Genomic DNA, 17,744 nt, shown 5'->3' on the forward strand with positions numbered 1-17,744 from the left:
TGCTACCCCCACACACAGACAAAACCGGGAGAACAGGCTCTCGACAGCAGGCAGAAGCCATCAAGGGCCACAGAAGTTCACACCTCATCAACCCACAATGCGAGCAATCAACTACAAACTGAGAGAAGCTCAAGAGAGATCAGCCAGACGCAGCTCATTCTTTGGGAACACTTTGAACAATGGAACAGGTCTGTGCTGGAGGTGTGGGGGTGGGCACTCGTCAAGGGGATGTCAATTTCAGCAGGCTGTTTGCAGGAACTGTGAATATACAGGGCATTTGGCCCGCATGTGCAAAAAACGGCAGCTCAGCTGGTATACGAATCGGATAGGTCGGAAAGCGGATCAGAAGATGGTGGGGACAGTACCCGGGACCCCGATGTACAGCGGGTCAACACGATCAATGGCCGCTGCTCCTACAACAGGACGCCTCCTATAATGATGAGGGTCCTACTCAATGGGATATCTGTCAACATGGAGCTGGACACGGGAGCGAGTCAATCTCTCATGAGCGCTCAACAATTTGAACAACTGTGGCCGCATAAAAGACAGACCAAAACTCACAAGGGTCAACACCAAACTAAGCACCTATACCAAAGAAATCATACCAGTCCTCGGCAACGCCATGCTCTCTGTCACACACAAAGGGACAATGAACCGACTTTCCCTGTGGATTGTCCCCCGAGACCCCCCAGCATTGCTGGGGAGAAGCTGGTTGGCAAAACTAAACTGGAAATGGGATGATGTCCATGCCATGTCATTAGAGGAACGGACCTCCTGCTCAACAGTTATAAAGCGATTTGAACATCTCTTTCAGCCAGGTGTGGGCACTTTCAAAGGGGCCAAAGTCAAAATCTACATCACACAGGATGCTAGACCGGTCCATCACAAGGCCAGAGCTGTACCCTACGTGATGAGGGAAAAGATTGAACACGAACTAGACAGGCTTCTGCGGGAAGGCATTATATCACCTGTGGAATTTAGCGACTGGGCAAGTCCCATCGTCCCAGTCATGAAGCCTGATGGATCCGTACGAATCTGTGGGGATTACAAATCTACCATAAACAGAGTCTCCCTACAGGACCAGTACCCGCTGCCCAGAGCGGAGGACTTATTTGCCACATTGGCTGGAGGTAAACTTTTCTCAAAATTAGACCTCACGTCTGCGTATATGACGCAAGAATTGACCGAGGAATCCAAGCTACTCACCACCATCAACACACATCGAGGCCTTTCATGTACAATCGATGCCCATTCGGCATCAGGTCGGCAGCTGCCATATTCCACGCAACATGGAGAGTCTGCTCAAGTCCATCCCGGGGACGGTTGTATTTCAAGACGACATACTTATCACGGACAGGACACCGACTCCCATCTCCGTAATTTGGAGGAAGTACTAAAGCGGTTGGATTGGGTAGGCCTACGAGTCAAGAAATCCAAGTGCATGTTTCTCGCACCCGAGGTTGAATTTTTGGGCAAAAGGATTGCCGCTGATGGAATCCGCCCAACAGAGTCCAAAACAGAAGCAATTCGCCTGGCAGCCAGGCCCCGGAATGTCTCAGAACTGCGCGCCTTTCTCAGGCTACTCAATTACTTTGGGAACTTTATGCAGAACTTAAGCACACTGCTGGAGCCTCTCCATGTGCTACTCAGGAAGGGGTGCGATTGGTTTTGGGGGGACGCCCAGGAACGTGCCTTCAATAAGGCACGCAACCTTCTGTGTTCCAACAGTGTTTTGACTTTCTTTGATCCAGGTAAAAAGCTAGTTCTCACATGCGATGCGTCAGCGTATGGGGTTGGGTGCGTTTTGCAACATGTCAATAGTGCGGGCAAATTACAACCCATAGCTTATGCCTCCAGGTCACTTTCGCGGGCGGAGCGCGGGTACGGAATGGTAGAGAAGGAGGCGCTCGCGTGCGTGTACGGTGTCAAAAAGATGCACCAATACCTTTTCGGGGCCAAGTTCGCGTTAGAAACCGACCACAAGCCCCTCATTCCCTCTTATCCGAGAGCAAGGCAATAAACGGCAACACCTCGGCGCGAATTCAACGGTGGGCACTCATGCTGGCGTCCTACGACTATACCATAAGGCACAGACCAGGCACAGACAACTGTGCCGACGCGCTCAGCAGGCTACCCCTGGCGACCACGGAAGGGTCTGACGAACAGGACTGTGAGATAGTCATGGCAATCAATGCCTTTGAATCCACAGGTTCGCCCATGACGGCTTGCCAAATCAGAGCCTGGACGGTCAGCGACCCCACGTTATCCTTAGTAAAAAGATGTGTCCTAACTGGTGACTGGGCAGAGGCTCGCGATGCCTGCCCCAAGGAATTAAAACCCTTTCACAGGCGCATGCATGAGCTATCACTACAAGCAGACTGTCTGATGTGGGGCAGCCGAGTAGTCATGCCTCTGCGAGGCAGAGAGGCATTTGTCCGGGAGCTCCACCGCGAGCACCCGGGGATCGTTCTCATGAAGGCCATAGCCAGATCCCATGTCTGGTGGCCTGGTATTGACGCGGACTTGGAGCTCTGCATCCGAAGGTGCACCATTTGTGCCCAACTCAGCAATGCCCCCAGGGAGGCTCTACTGAGCTCCTGGCCCTGGCCTACCAAACCGTGGTCGCGGGTGCACGTAGACTATGCGGGGGCCCATTCATGGGCAAAATATTCCCATTTTCAAAGATGCATTTTCAAAGTGGATCGAATGCACCATTTTAAACTCGAGCACAACCTCCACCACTGTGGAGAGCCTCGCAACTATGTTTGCAACGCACGGAATTCCTGACATATTGGTCCGTGCTTCACCAGCACAGAATTCCAAGACTTTATAATTGACCACGGCATAAATCACGTCAAGAAGGCACTGTTCAAGCCGGCCTCCAACGGCCAGGCGGAGAGAGCAGTGCAAATAATTAAACAAGGCATGCTTAAAATCTAAGGTCCCACGCTGCAGGGTCGCCTGTCGCGACTGCTGCTGGCATACAGATCTCGACCGCACTCATTGACTGGGATCCCCTGCGCAACTGTTGATGAAAAGGACTTTAAAAACAAGGCTCCCATTAATCCTCCCAGATATGCACGAAATCGTTGAGGCAAAGCGCCGTAAGCTGACTGAGTACCATGACAGAAATTCGAGGGGGAGATGGAATGAGATAGGGGACAAAGTGTTTGTACTAAACTATGGCAGGGGTCCCAAATGGCTTGCAGGGACAGTAACGGGCAAGGAAGGAAACAGGCTACTGGTAGTACAAATGGACAATGGAAAAACCTGCCGGAGGCATGTCGACCAAGTCAAAAGCAGATTTACCAACAACACTGCGGAACCAGAGGCAGACTACAATGTGGAACTCGCACCACACCTGGTGGACAGACAGAGGGAACAACCTGAGGAAAGGGCAATCCCAACAGACAGCCCAGGCGAGTCAACAAGAATCACACCAATCGAAACAAACAGCCCAGGCGAGATACCAGCAACCACACACAAAGAAAAACAGACACCAAGGCAAACAACTGAACCACAACTCAGACGCTCCACGCGAGAGCGTAGACCACCTGAGAGATTGAACCTATAAAGACAATAAGACCTTGGAGGAGGGTGATGTCATGTATCTTACATTATTATATATAACTGTATCCTAACATGCTATACATGACTGTAATAAGATATGACCTGTAACCACCAGCATACCTTACCACCAAGGGTGCATTTACAAGAGACAGGTATATAAGCACAGGTCTCAGGCAAGTGCAGCATTCCAGAGCTGTGAAATAAAGACCTTGACTTCACTCTGTGCCTCGCGTGAATCTGTACTGAGGGGACAGGACTTTACATACATCATTCAAATGGTCAACATTTCCAGCAACACAGAACACAAATGCAAACTAACAAGGTAGCCCCCTCCCCCCTTCCCCCAAACCTCCCAACAAAATTGCAACAACACCAAGCCATCACCTGCGGCCATGGACCTCACTTTCCTTCTCCCCCTTCTTTTCCCCACCTCTACCCCTTCCCCTCCTGACTCCACGCCGCCTGGCCGAGGAGCTCCTCAGGTGCTGCTTCATTGGGTGGACGATGGCAGATCCGCTAGTTGGACGCATATGGAAGAGGTCGGCACCGTCCTGGAGACACCTCGGATGCCCTGTGGCGAGGTGCTTGGGCCCGGTACTTCCAAGGTGGGAACGTGCTCTGAGCCAGAAGCAAGATCTTACTCCTGGCTCTCATGTGTCGTTGGCAATGGACGTGCAGACCTTGGGGTTCAGTGCCGCACTCCGGGACCACTAGGAGGCCTCTGCCACCAGTGTTTCTGGCTATCACCTTCAGGGCCTCCGCCATCCGTGGCACGTACTCCATCATGGTGCTGGACATGCTGGCCAGCTGGTGGAATATGCCCCCCATTGTCTGTAGGATCTGCTGACCTATGTCATCACTCCTCCTGGACAAGTCTACCATGTCCTCGCTCAGATCTGCCGCTCGTGGAGCAGACCTGCTGCGTCTAACCAACCTCCGCTTGGTCGGCGACGTCCTGGAGACACCTCGGGTGCCCTGTGGCGAGGTGCTTGGGCCCTGTGGCGAGGTGCTTGGGCCCTGTGGCGAGGTGCTTGGGCCCTGTGGCGAGGTGCTTGGGCCCTGTGGCGAAGTGCTTGGGCCCTGTGGCGAGGTGCTTGGGCCTGGTACCTCCACGGTGGAGGTGGAAATGGCCGCAGGGGCACTAGGTGGCCTTGGGGTGGAATGTGTTATGGAGCATGGCGATGCAGGCTGCTCAAAGTCCGCACTGTCATCTGTGGAGAACAGACCCAGCAGATCCATGGGCGAGAATGGGTGCTCCTCAGCACCGGCGAGTCTGGCCCCGCGCCCCCAGCTTCTGGGCTCGGTGGTCTTACATTTGCTCCATTACATTATTTTCACACTATCAATCTAATGTCACCAATGTTACCTCCAATTATTTATAAAAGACCATGGGTTCGAACCCCCACTTTTGAGCATCCCGGCGTGGGCGGTAAAAAAGGGTTTTCAGATCGCCGGCTTCTCGCCCATTCTCAAAACACCTAGTTTACATTTTTGAAAATGGGTGTTACCGCGAACTTTTTGTTAAATTTTGCTGACCTTCTGCCGTAAAGTGTCGGCGTCCTTAGCAAAGGCATGGCAACGCTCGATTCCCGCGATTCAGGAGGTCAAGACATGCGCAGAAGAGGAGACAGAGAGAGAGGGAGCTCAGAGGCACTGAAAGCGTGTGTGGCTGTGGTGTGTGCTTGTCTGGCTGTTGTGGGAGGAACGACAGAGACTCACCAGCAGCAAAAAGCCCACTAAGCACCAAGAACACAGTTGGCACCGGGTTTTTGTCCAACAAATAAGATATAAAATGGAAGGGATGGAGGAGACCCTGGAGGCCCTGGAGCCAGTAGCCAGGAACACTGGTGGCAGAGGGCTCCCAGTGGTCCCGGAGCGCAGCACTGCACCCCAAGGTGACGCACCCCCATTGCCAACCACACGAGAGCCAGCAGCAACATCTTGCTTGTAGCTCGGAGCACGTTCCCACCTCGGGACCGTCCTCTTCCGTATCCGTCCAAGCAGTGCCTCGGCCGTCATCACCCCCCCTCCCTTCCCTCCCCCCCAATGAAGCATCGCCTGAGGACCTCCTCGGCCAGGCGGCTTGGAGTCAGGAGGGGAAGGGGAAGGGGTAGAGGTGGGGAGGAGAAGCTGGGGGGGTGGTGGGGGGGGGGGGGTGGTGGGGGAAGGTTGGTTTGTACAGATGATTTCAGACTAATGTTTGGTTTAAATGTTTTTTATTTTACAAAACCTTGAACCTTGCAGCTTATTGGCTTAGATAGCTGCACCATTACACGCTGGTGATTCCTTATCAAAGAGTATAATCACGCTTAACTTCAATCAATGTAAACTTTAACTGTCACCAAGGTGATGCCCACCATTGATGTATGACCTGCACACCCAGCAGTGTGTCAGCCTTGTCAATAACACCAACGTTCTTTCAGGCAAAGCGATCATTGATGAGCTCCTGACATAAGGCTCTTGCAGCTATCATGCCACCATGGGTCCTTTCATGCGGCCTACAGAGGGGCGGGGGCATGACTTCAGCGTTAGCCTGATTGTCTGACCCGATGTCAGCATCCACCTCCTCCTCCTCTCTCTGGTGAGGTGGACTGTTAGACTCAGCAGACAATTCTTATCCCCTCCTGATAGCCAAGTTGTGCAGAATGGAGCACACCACCACGAATTGAGCTACCTGCTCAGGGTGGTATTGGAGCTCGCCTCCTGAGTGGTTCAGGCATCTAAAGCGCTGCTTCAGCACTCCAATGGTTTTCTCCACCATATTGCGATTGGCTCTGTAGTTCTCTTTGTATCGTCTCTCGACTTCGGTGTGGGTGTCATGCAGGGGGGGGGGGGTCATCAGCCAGGTGGCGAGGCCATATCCTTTGTCACCAAGCATCCAGCATTGAACTTGTGGCTGATTGTTAAACAAGTCAGATACAGTGCTCTCACGCAGGATGTGAGCATCATGGATGCTGCCCGGAAATTGATCATTCACTGCCAGTATAATTTGCTGGTGGTCGACAACCAGCTGGACATTCAGGGAGTGGAATCCCTTGCGGTTCTTGAAAACCTCAGCATCCTGAAAAGGTGCCCGCATCGCGATATGCAGACAGTCTATTGCTCCCTGCATCTTGGGAAGTTTGCAATTCCGAAAAAACCTAGAGCCCTCTCACTCTGTGCCTCCCTGGTCATAGGGAAGCTGATCAAGTCCCTCCTGCGTGTGTACAGGGCTTCAGTGACCTGTCTAATGCAGCGATGTGTGGCATCCGGAAATGTCACCAGCTGTGGCCTGAAAAGAACCCGAGGCGTAGAACGACAGTGCCGCAGTGACTTTGACCTTGACGGACAGTGCAGTACTGATGGTGCTGGCAGGCTGCAGGTCTGCCCTTATCAGCTGGCATACCTCAGTGATAACCTTTTTGTGGAAGCGCAGTCTCCGAAGGCAGGTGATGTCGGGCAAGTCGAGTAAGAATGCTTCTCCTTGTACTTGCGGGGGCAGGTGTAACGTCTGGTCCTCCTCATCAGTCTGTCACTTCGTTCATTGAGCGCATAATGCAGTGGAGCGTACCTTCGGCGATGTCGATTCTGCTGCATGTAATTGGTCACCAAGAGAGGGTGAGAAAGGACAGGCCCCATTGCAGTAGCTCTCTGTTTTCCACCGATTGGTCACAAACAAGGAATATCCCGACGAACACACCTCTTCAATTCCAATCGGTCACAGTATGATCAAGATGTTTTTACAGATGTTCACATCAACTCCAACGACCTGCAGGGTACATCCGAACTCCACCGAGGTTGAAGCACAGCAGCCTTTTAAAGGACGCAACATGTGATCTACAACATGGCGTCCATAACGCTGTGGTTCATCCCGGTTAGTTCCACTTTTTGTGGGCGGTTTTTTGAACGAGCGATATTGTGGGCGATATGTGTGCGAGGTGGTGATATTGTGGGCGATATGTGTGCGAGGTGGTGAAATTGACGATGGCCGCTAGTTTGGGTAAAAATGCTCTTTACGACAAAAAACAGTCGCCGGGCAGTATTATTGAATCTCGCCGTTATTTCCGTGCGGAAAGTAACGTTGGCCGATATTATGGGCGTTAAATTCACCCATCCTGCTGATTCCGCCCCAAAAAAGTGGGCGGGCAGTAATATTGTTTCTCGGCATTAAGCCGATTGGGAAAATAATGCTCAACGATATGTCTCCTAAAAAAGCCCGTCAGTTTCCATTTTGTGCCAGACTGGGCGAGGTCTGGGCGTTAAACGTCATTTCAGAGATAAAATGGGCGTTAAGTAGGCATTAAGCAGGCAAAGAAAATGGAGGTTCTAGCCCCACGACTGTTACGGCGGCACAAGTTGCAACTTTCCTCGACGACTCTCAGTTTGGCAGATTTTTATTTAATATCAAAGAAATAAAGTAAACAACCATATTCTTACCTGGCATCGACCGCACTTTCCACAGTTAGAGGGGTGAAAATCTTCTCTCTCATGGTTTCCTGAAGGCACAAAACACATTAGCTCCCCGGAAACCCAACATCATGAACAGTTGTGTCAGTGTGTAATCTTTAGTACATTAAACATACATAATACTGTAAACATGTCAAGGGGGAAATAGAAATGGTTCTATTAAACACCCTCAGCACAAAAATCCTATGCACCGCTGACCCTTGCTCCCAACTGCACTGGGTGGGGATTGCTCATTTAACCAGCCCCGGGAGGTGCCCACAGCAGTGTAAGCACAGTGTAAGTGCTCGTGAACTGCAGCAAGGTGGGAGAGGTGGGAGAGAAGATGCAGTCTGGGATGCCCACACGACTAACCTGCAAAAAGGTCAAACTCTGTTCTGATTGGCCTGCAGACCGCAGTGGGACTCAATTCCACTTTAAAAAAGGAGGCTGACAGAAAGCAGGAAACTACAGACCAGTTAGCCGAACATCTGTCGTTGGGAAAATGCAGGAGTCCATTATTAAGGAAGCAGTAACGGGACATTTGGAAAAGCATAATACAGTCAAGCAGAGTCAGCATGGATTTGTGAAAGGGAAACATAGAAACATAGAAAATAGGAGCTGGAGTAGGCCATTCGGCCCTTCGAGCCTGTACCGCCATTCAATATGATCATGGCTGATCCTCTATCTCAACACCATATTCTCGTTTTTCCCCCATACCCCTTGATGCCTTTTGTTTCTAGAAATCTATCTATCTCCCTCTTAAATATATTCAGTGACTTGGTCTCCACAGCCTTCTGTGGTAGAGAATTCCACAGGTTCACCACCCTCTGAGTGAAAAAATGTCTCCTCATCTCGGTCCTAAATTTCCTACCCCGTATCCTGAGACTGTGAATGTTATGTGTGTAATAACTCGATAGACTGAATACTGTAAACTAACACAGGTACAAACCTGGCTCTGCTTTATTAGGGCCCAAAGTGCTTACATTGCAAGATGGCTGGCCTTTTATACCTGAGCTGTACACATGTGCGTACAGCCCAATGACCTCTGACAGTCGCACCACCTAGTGGCTAGTAACTCCAAGCATACATACATGACAGTGACTCCTTGTTCTAGACTTCCCAGCAAGGAGAAGCATCCTCCCTGCATCCAGTCTATCCAACCCAGTCAGAATTTTATACGTTTCAATGAGATCCCCTCTCATTCTTCTAAACTCTAGTGAAATCATGTTTGACAAATTTGCTGGAGTTCTTTGAGGATGTAACGAGCAGGGTGGATAAGGGGGAACCAGTGGATGTGGTGTATTTGGACTTCCCTTTTAAAAAATATTCTGAATTCTGTCTCCTCCAATGTTCCTGGTCGGATATTCCACATAAAAGTACTCGGCAAACTAATGGGACTAAAGTTGGACTAGTCTGCTGGACCTGATGGCTGCATCCTCGGGTCTTAAAAGAAGTTGCTGCAGAGATAGTGGATGCATTGGTTGTAATCTACCAAAATTCCCTGGATTCTGGAAGGGTGCGAGCGGACCGGAAAACCGCAAATGTAACGCCCCTATTTAAGAAAGAAGGGAAACAGAAAGCAGGAAACTATAGACCAGTTAGCCGAACACCTGTCACTGGGAAAATGAGTCCATCATTAAAGAAGTAGTAGCAGGAAATTTAGAAAATCATAATGCAGTCAAGCAGGGTCGGCATGGTTTTATGAAAGGGAAATCATGTTTGACAAATTTGCTGGAGTTCTTTGAGGATGTAAGGAGCCGGGTGGGTAAAGGGGGAACCAGGGGATGTGGTGTACAGGTCGAACCTCCCTTATCCAGCTCTCTTGGGACCTGCCGGATGAGGGTAGGTCAGCAGCCTGAGGGGGGAGGGGGAGGGGGGGAGGAGGTCGGCATCCGATCAGGCTCGAAGTGTCGGAGCGGCCCCAGGGGGCCCAGTGTCGGAGCGGCCCCAGTGTCGGAGCGGCCCCAGGGGGCCCAGTGTCAGAGCGGCCCCAGTGTCGGAGCGGCCCCAGTGGGCCCAGTGTCGGAGCAGCCCCAGTGGGCCCAGTGTCGGAGCGGCCCCAGTGTCGGAGCGGCCCCAGTGTCGGAGCAGGCCCAGGGGGCCCAGTGTCGGAGCGGCCCCAGTGTCGGAGCGGCCCCAGGGGGCCCAGTGTCGGAGCGGCCCCAGTGTCGGAGCGGCCCCAGGGGGCCCAGTGTCGGAGCGGTCCCAGTTTCGGAGTGGCCCCAGGGGGCCCAGTGTCGGAGCGGCCCCAGTGTCGGAGCGGCCCCAGGGGGCCCAGTGTCGGAGCGGCCCCAGTGTCGGGGTGGAGGTCGGCCACGTTCTGTGCATGCGCCCCCGGCCGGGAATGGTGCCGGACGAGGGTTGTATGCCGGACAAGGGAGGTCCAACCTATATTGGGATTTCCAGAAGACATTCGATAAGGTGCCACATAAAAGGTTACTGCACAAAATAAAAGTTCACGGGGTTAGGGGTAATATATTAGCATGGATAGAGGATTGACTAACTAACAGAAAACAGAGTTGGGATAAATGCGTAATTTCCGGTTGGCAAACAGTGACTAGTGGGGTGCCGCAGGGATCAGGGCTGGGGCCAAACTATTTACAATCTATATTAATGACTTGGAAGAAGGGACCGAGTCTAAAGTTACCAAGTTTGCTGATGATACAAAGATGGGTGGGAAAGCAAGTTGTGAGGAGGATGCAAAGAATCTGCAAAGGGATATAGATAGGCTAAGTGAGTGGGCAAAAATTTGGCAGATGGAGTATAATGCGGGAAAATATGAGGTTATCCACTGTGATAGGTAAAATAAAAAAGCTAATTATTATTTAAATGGGGAGAGATTACAAAATGCGGTGGTACAGAGGGACCTGGGGGCCCTTGTACCTGAAACACAAAAGGATAATATGCAGGTACAGCAAGTGATCAGGAAGGCCAATGGAATGTTGGCCTTTATTGCAAGGGGGATAGAGTATAAAAGCAGAGAAGTCCTGCTACAACTGTACAGGGTACTGTATACAGTTTTGGTCTCTGTATTTAAGGAGGGATATACTTGCTTTGGAGGCTGTTCAGAGAAGGTTCACTAGGTTGATTCCGGAGATGAGGGTGTTGACTTATGAAGAAAGGTTGAGCAGGTTGGGCCTATACTCATTGGAGTTTAGAAGAATGAGAGGTGATCTTATTGAAACATATAAGATACAGAGGGAGCTTGACATGGTGGATGCAGCGAGGACGTTTCCCCTCAAGAGGGAATCTAGAACTAGTGGGCATAGTTTCAGAATAAGGGGTCGCACATTTGAAACGGAGATGAGGAGGAATTCCTTCTCTCTGAGGGTTGTAAATCTGTGGAATTCTCTGCCCCAGAGAGTTGTGGAGGCTGGGGCATTGAATATATTTAAGGCGGAGATAGACAGATTTTTGAACGATAAGGGAGTAAAGGGTTATGGGGAGCGGGCGGGGAAGTGGAGCTGAGTCTATGATCAGATCAGCCATGATCTTATTGAATGGCGGAGCAGACTCGAGGGGCCATGTGGCCGACTCCTGCTCCTATTTCTTATGTTCTTCTCCCAGTAACCCACAGCATAAGATAAATTCTCCAACACTTTCACCCTGTTCTTTCCATGATGCTTTTAAATCGATGTCCTCCAGTTACCGGCGCACCGGCCTGTGCAAATAGGATCTCCCATTTACTTTAGTTTATTGTTTGGTAATTTTAACTCACTATCAGATCTGCTCACTAACCCTGTCTTCCTAATGTACAGAGAGGTGCCTCACATTTCCTGTCAATATTCAGTGTTAAGAAACTACAAAAATAAACTAATTTAATAGCTGTGTACGAAAATGGGGGAGGTGAACGGGGGGAGGGGAACAAGGGAGAGGAATGGAGGGGAGGGGAATGGGGGGAGTGGAACGGGGGGAGTGGAATGGGGGGGGGTTGGGGGAGAGGGTTGAGGAGAAGGATGAGGGAGGGAATTCAGGGAAGGGTTTAGGGGAGGGGGTTATGGAGGATGGGGTTGGGGGAAGGGGTTGGGGAGAGGGTTGGGGAGGGGGTTGGGGAGGGGGGGTTTGGGGGAGAGGAGTGGTTGGGGCTGAGGAGGTTGGAGGAAGGGTTGGGGAGGGGGTTGGGGGAGGGGAGGGGGTTGGGGAGAGGAGGGGTTGGGGGAGGGGGAGGGGATTGGGAGAGGGGGGAGTGGGAGAGGAGGGGTTGGGGGAGAGGAGGGGAGGGGTTGGGAGAGGGGAGGGGTTGGGGAAGGGGGTGGGGAGGGTTTGGGGAAGGGGGTGGGGAGGGGAGGGGTTGGGTGGGGAGGGGATTAGGAGAGGGGGGAGTGGGAGAGGGGGGAGTGGGAGAGGGGTTGGGGAGGGGTTGGGGAGGGGATTGGGGGAGTGGGAGAGGAGGGGTTGGGGGAGAGGAGGGGTTGGGGGAGAGAAGGGGTTGGGGAGGGGAGGGGTTGGGGAAGGGGGTGGGGAGGGGAGGGGTTGGGGAAGGGGGTGGGGAGGGGTTGGGAGGGGAGGGGTTGGGAGAGGGGAGGGGTTTTGGAAGGGGGTGGGGAGGGTTTGGGGAAGGGGGTGGGGAGGGTTTGGGGAAGGGGGTGGGGAAGGAAGGCAGAAGCCCACTACACTATCCATGCATTACGCCTGCCCACCTGTTTGGGGAGGCTGGGGGGCGGGGGCAGTAGGGTGGATGTTACCCATGCTCCCCAGTGATGTCACTCTTGCCTCTGGGTCAGAAGGTCACCGGTTCAAGTCCCAATCCAGAGACTTGGGTACATAATCTAGGCTAACACCCCACTGCAGTACAGAGGGAGTGCTACACTGTCGGAGGTACCGTCTTGCAGATGAGGCATTAAACAGAGGCCTCATCTACTCTCACAGGTGGACGTTAAAGATCCCACGGCACTATTTGAAGAGGAGCAGGGAAGTTCTCCCCGGTGATGAAGCCAATATTTATCCCTCAACCAACACCTAAAACAGATTATCTGATCATTTATCTTATGGGACCTTGCTTTCCATAAATTGACGTTTGCGTAACCTACATTACAGCAGTGACACTCTTCAAAATAACTTAATTGGCTATGTAACAGTTTTGCACATCCTTTAGGTCATGAAAGTTGCTATATAAATGCCAGTTCTTTCTTTCTGCACCTCAGCAGCAACCGTATACGTCAAGCCTTCAGGAGGCGATACATTTCAAAGACAGATCATAAAAATTGTAGTTGGGAGCTTTTGTGATGCAAAATGTGTGTGAGGTGATTGATGAGGAGAGTGTTGCCAAGGGTACCGAGGGCAGTGGAGGACAAGGAGTGACAATGCGAGATATGCTACAGCAGTGGTCTCTCAGAGTTGGCCGACAGAGAGAGATACTGGAGGAGGGTATGCTCGACTGTATTGAATGCTGTGGGGAGGTCGAGGAGGGAAAAAGCATGACTTTGGTTCGGACTATTTCCTGCAGTGAGAATGGCAGGATGTCACAGATGCATCTGTCCAGGACAGCATTGTTAGCAGCAACCACCGTACAGTCATTGTGGAGACAAAGTCCCGTCTTCACACTGGGGACACCCTCCATCGTGTTTTGTTACCACCGTGCTAAATGGGATAGATTCAGAACAGATCTAGCAGCTCAAAACTGGGCATCCATGAGGCGCTGTGGGCCATCAGCAGCAGAACTGTATTCCAGCACAATCTGTAACCTCATGGCCCGGCATATCCCTCACTCTACCATTACCATCAAGCCCAGGGACCAACCCTGGTTCAATGAGGAGTGCAGAAGGGAATGCCAGGAGCAGCACCAGGCGTACCTAAAAATGAGGTACCAACCTGGGGAAGCTGCAACACAGGACTACATGCATGCTAAACAGCGGGAGCAGCACGCTATAGACAGAGCTAAGCGATCCCACAATCAACGGATCAGATCAAAGCTCTGCAGTCCTGCCACATCCAGACATGGGGGTAATCTACTGACGTGGATAGAGAACTGGTTGGCAGACAGGAAGCAAAGAGTGGGAATAAACAGGTCCTTTTCAGAATGGCAGGCAGTGACTAGTGGGGTACCGCAAGGTTCAGTGCTGGGACCTCAGCTATTTACAAGCTACGTTAATGATTTAGATGAAGGAATTGAGTGTAATATCTCCAAGTTTGCAGATGACACTAAGCTGGTTGGCGGTGTGAGCTGTGAGGAGGATGCTAAGAGGCTGCAGGGTGACTTGGACAGGTTAGGTGAGTGGGCAAATGCATGGCAGATGCAGTATAATGTGGATAAATGTGAGGTTATCCACTTTGGTGGTAAAAACAGAGAGGCAGATTATTATCTGAATGGTGACAGATTAGGAAAAGGGGAGGTGTAATGAGACCTAGATGTCATGGTTCATCAGTCACTGAAAGTTGGCATGCAGGTACAGCAGCTGGTGAAGAAGGCAAATGGCATGTTGGCCTTCATAGCGAGAGGATTTGAGTATAGGAGCGAGGAGGTCTTACTGCAGTTGTACAGGGCCTTGGTGAGGCCACACCTTGAATATTGTGTACAGTTTTGGTCTCCTAATCTGAGGAAGGTCATTCTTGCTATTGAGGGAGTGCAGCGAAGGTTCACCAGACTGACTCCCGGGATGGCAGGACTGACATATGAAGAAAGACTGGATCGACTAGGCTTATATTTAATGGAATTTAGAAGAATGAGAGGGGATCTCATAGAAACATATAAAATTCTGACGAGATTGGACAGGTTAGATGCAGGAAGAATGTTCCCGATGTTGGGGAAGTCCAGAACCAGGGGTCACAGTCGAAGGATAAAGGGTAAGCCATTTAGGTCAGAGATGAGGAGAAACTTTTTCACCCAGAGAATTATGAACCTATGGATTTCTCTACCACAGAAAGTTGTGGAGTCCAGTTCGTTGGATATATTCAAAAGGGAGTTAGATGTGGCCCTTACGGCTAAAGGGATCAAGGGGTATGGAGAGAAGACAGGAATGGGGTACTGAAGTGCATGATCAGCCATGATCATATTGAATGGTGGTGCAGGCTCGAAGGGCCGAATGGCCTACTCCTGCACCTATTTTCTATGAATGGTGGTGGACCATTAAACAACTAACGGGAGGAGGAAGCTCCATGAATATTCCCATCCTCAATGATGGCAGAGCCCAGCACGCGAGTGCAAAAGACAAGGCTGAAGTGTTTGGAACCATCTTCAGCCAGAAGTGCCGAGTGGATGATCCATATCGGCCTCCTCCTGAGGTCCCCACCATCACAGAAGCCAGTCTTCAGCCAATTCGATTCACTCCACGTGTTATCAAGAAACGGCTGAGCGCACTGGATACAGCAAAGGTTATGGGCCCCGACAACATCCCGGCTGTCGTGCTGAAGACTTGTGCTCCAGAACTAGCCGCGCCTCTAGCCAAGCTGTTCCAGTACAGCAGCAACACTGGCATCTATCCGACAATGTGGAAAACTGCCCAGGTATGACCTGTCCACAAAACGCAGGACAAATCCAATCCGACCAATTACCGCCCCATCATCAGCAAAGTGATGGAAGGTGACGTCAACAGTGCTATCAAGCGGCATTTACTCACCAATTACCTACTCACTGATGCTCAGTTTGGGTTCTGCCAGAGCCTCTCAGCTCCAGACCTCATTATAGCCTTGGTCCAAACATGGACAAAAGAGCTGAATTCCAGAGGTGAGGTAAGAGTGACTGCCCTGGACATCAAGACAGCATTTGACAAAGTGTGGTATCAAGGAACCTGAGTAAACTGAAGTCAATGGGAATCGGGGAAAAACTCTCCATTGGCTGGAGTCATACCCAGCACAAAGGGAGATGGTTGTGGTGGTTGGAGGTCAATCATCTCAACCCCAGGACATCGCTGCAGGAGTTCCTCAGGGCAGTGTCCTCGGCCCAACCATCTTCAGCTGCTTCAATGACCTTCCCTCCATCATAAGGTCAGAAGTGGGTATGTTCGCTGATGAGTGCAGTGCTCAGTGCCATTCGCAACTCCTCAGATAATGAAGCAGTCCATGCCCGCATGCAGCAAGACCTGGACAACATTCAGGCTTGGGCTGATAAGTAGCAAATAACATTCGCGCCACACAAGTGCCAGGCAATGACTATCTCCAACAAGCGAGAGTCTAACCACCGTCCCTTGACATTCAGCGGCATTACCATCACCGAATCCTCCACCATCAACATCCTGGGGGTCACCATTGACCAGAAACTTAACTGGACCAGCCACATAAATACTGTGGCTACAAGAGCAGGTCAGAGGCTGGGTATTCTGCGACGAGTGTCTCACCCCCTGACTCCCCAAAGCCTTTCCACCATCTACAAGGCACAAGTCAGGAGTGTGATGGAACACTCTCCACTTGCCTGGATGAGTGCAGCTCCAACAACACTCAAGAAGCTCGACACCATCCAGGACAAAGCAGTCGCTTGATTGGCATCCCATCCACCACCTTCAACATTCACTCCCGGCGCACTGTGGCTGCAGTACGTACCATCTATAAGATGCACTGCGCAGTCCTTCCCAAACCTGTGACCCCTACCACCTAGAAGGACAAGGGCAGCAGGCGCATGGGAACACCACCACCTCCATGTTCCCCTCCAAGTTACACACCATCCTGACTTGGAAATATATCGGCCGTTCCTTCATCGTCGCTGGGTCACAATCCTGGAACTCCCTCCCTAACAGCACTGTGGGAGCATCTTCACCACACGGACTGCAGCGGTTCAAGGCGGCGGCTCACCATCACCTTCTCGAGAGGCAATTAGGGATGGGCAATAAATGCCGACCTGGCCAGCGACGCCCACATCCCATGTACGAATAAACAAAAGGAGCTAGATTGGAAGGATTCCAACAGGGAATAATGAGAGGGATGTCATGAAGCAGAGAGGAAATAACAAGCTCAGGAAACTTAGGCCGGGATTTTGCTCACCTCGGCGGGTCAGGTGAGGATGGTGTCGGGTCACGGCCCCGCTGCTGGCTCCATCCCGCTGTCTAAAATGAATTTACATTAATAGGGCTTGTTAAGCACGACCAGGGCATTTCACGGTCCAATTGGAGGAAGCGGGACTGGTGATATCATTCATGATGCATCATCAGCCCGTTTCCTTAAAGGGACCATGGCCAACTTTCTTTGGACAGTTGTGCTGTTGTACAGCAATGAGGTGCTGCAAACACTGACAATCACGGCACAAAGGCACAGCGCTGCACCCAGGCTCTCCCATGACTTCTGCTACATGCTTATGGAGGGAATCAGAGCACGCAGGAAGGTCCTCTTCCCCTCCCATGGGCGGAAGACACCTCCCCAGGACACCAACACAGCCTGGTTGCACATTGCACAGGAGGGTACAAGCAGGGATGTGGTCAGGAGGACCTGGCTGCAGTGGCACAAACCTTTCAATGATCTCAGTGGATCACGAAACATTAGTACAAAACCACACTGAAGCTCATCCTGCTGTGCCTCTCATCACATCCCCATCACTCTGCCTTCCCTGCCCTACTCCTGCACATCCTTACTCACACCAACTTACCTTGCACCTCCACCCACTCCTCTTGATCTACATTATCACATCCCCATCTCACTTTACACCCTTCACACTCACCCTCAACCTAGTGCAATCATACTAACTAACAACACACAAGGGTAGTCACTTGGGTGTTTTATCCAATGTGTATGTAAAGTTTCTATTAACATGGTGTCATAGAATCATGGAAAATGATGACACAGAAACATAGAAACATAGAAAATAGGTACAGGAGCAGGCCATT

The 17,744-nt window shown here is 51.3% G+C and overlaps 1 protein-coding gene across 4 annotated transcripts in view; it reads right to left on the reverse strand.

Moving 5' to 3' along the window:
- LOC139281327 (unconventional myosin-XV-like) overlaps positions 1–17,744 on the reverse strand; it is a 628,080-nt gene that overhangs the window by 287,679 nt on the left and 322,657 nt on the right. For all 4 annotated transcript variants that reach the window (XM_070901485.1, XM_070901486.1, XM_070901487.1 and 1 more), the window contains one exon: positions 7,987–8,045. In XM_070901485.1, coding sequence (XP_070757586.1) covers positions 7,987–8,045 — 59 coding nt within the window. The remainder of the gene's footprint in view (positions 1–7,986; positions 8,046–17,744) is intronic.

Source organism: Pristiophorus japonicus, chromosome 15 (assembly GCF_044704955.1).
Source record: "Pristiophorus japonicus isolate sPriJap1 chromosome 15, sPriJap1.hap1, whole genome shotgun sequence".
Lineage (NCBI taxonomy): Eukaryota > Metazoa > Chordata > Chondrichthyes > Pristiophoridae > Pristiophorus > Pristiophorus japonicus.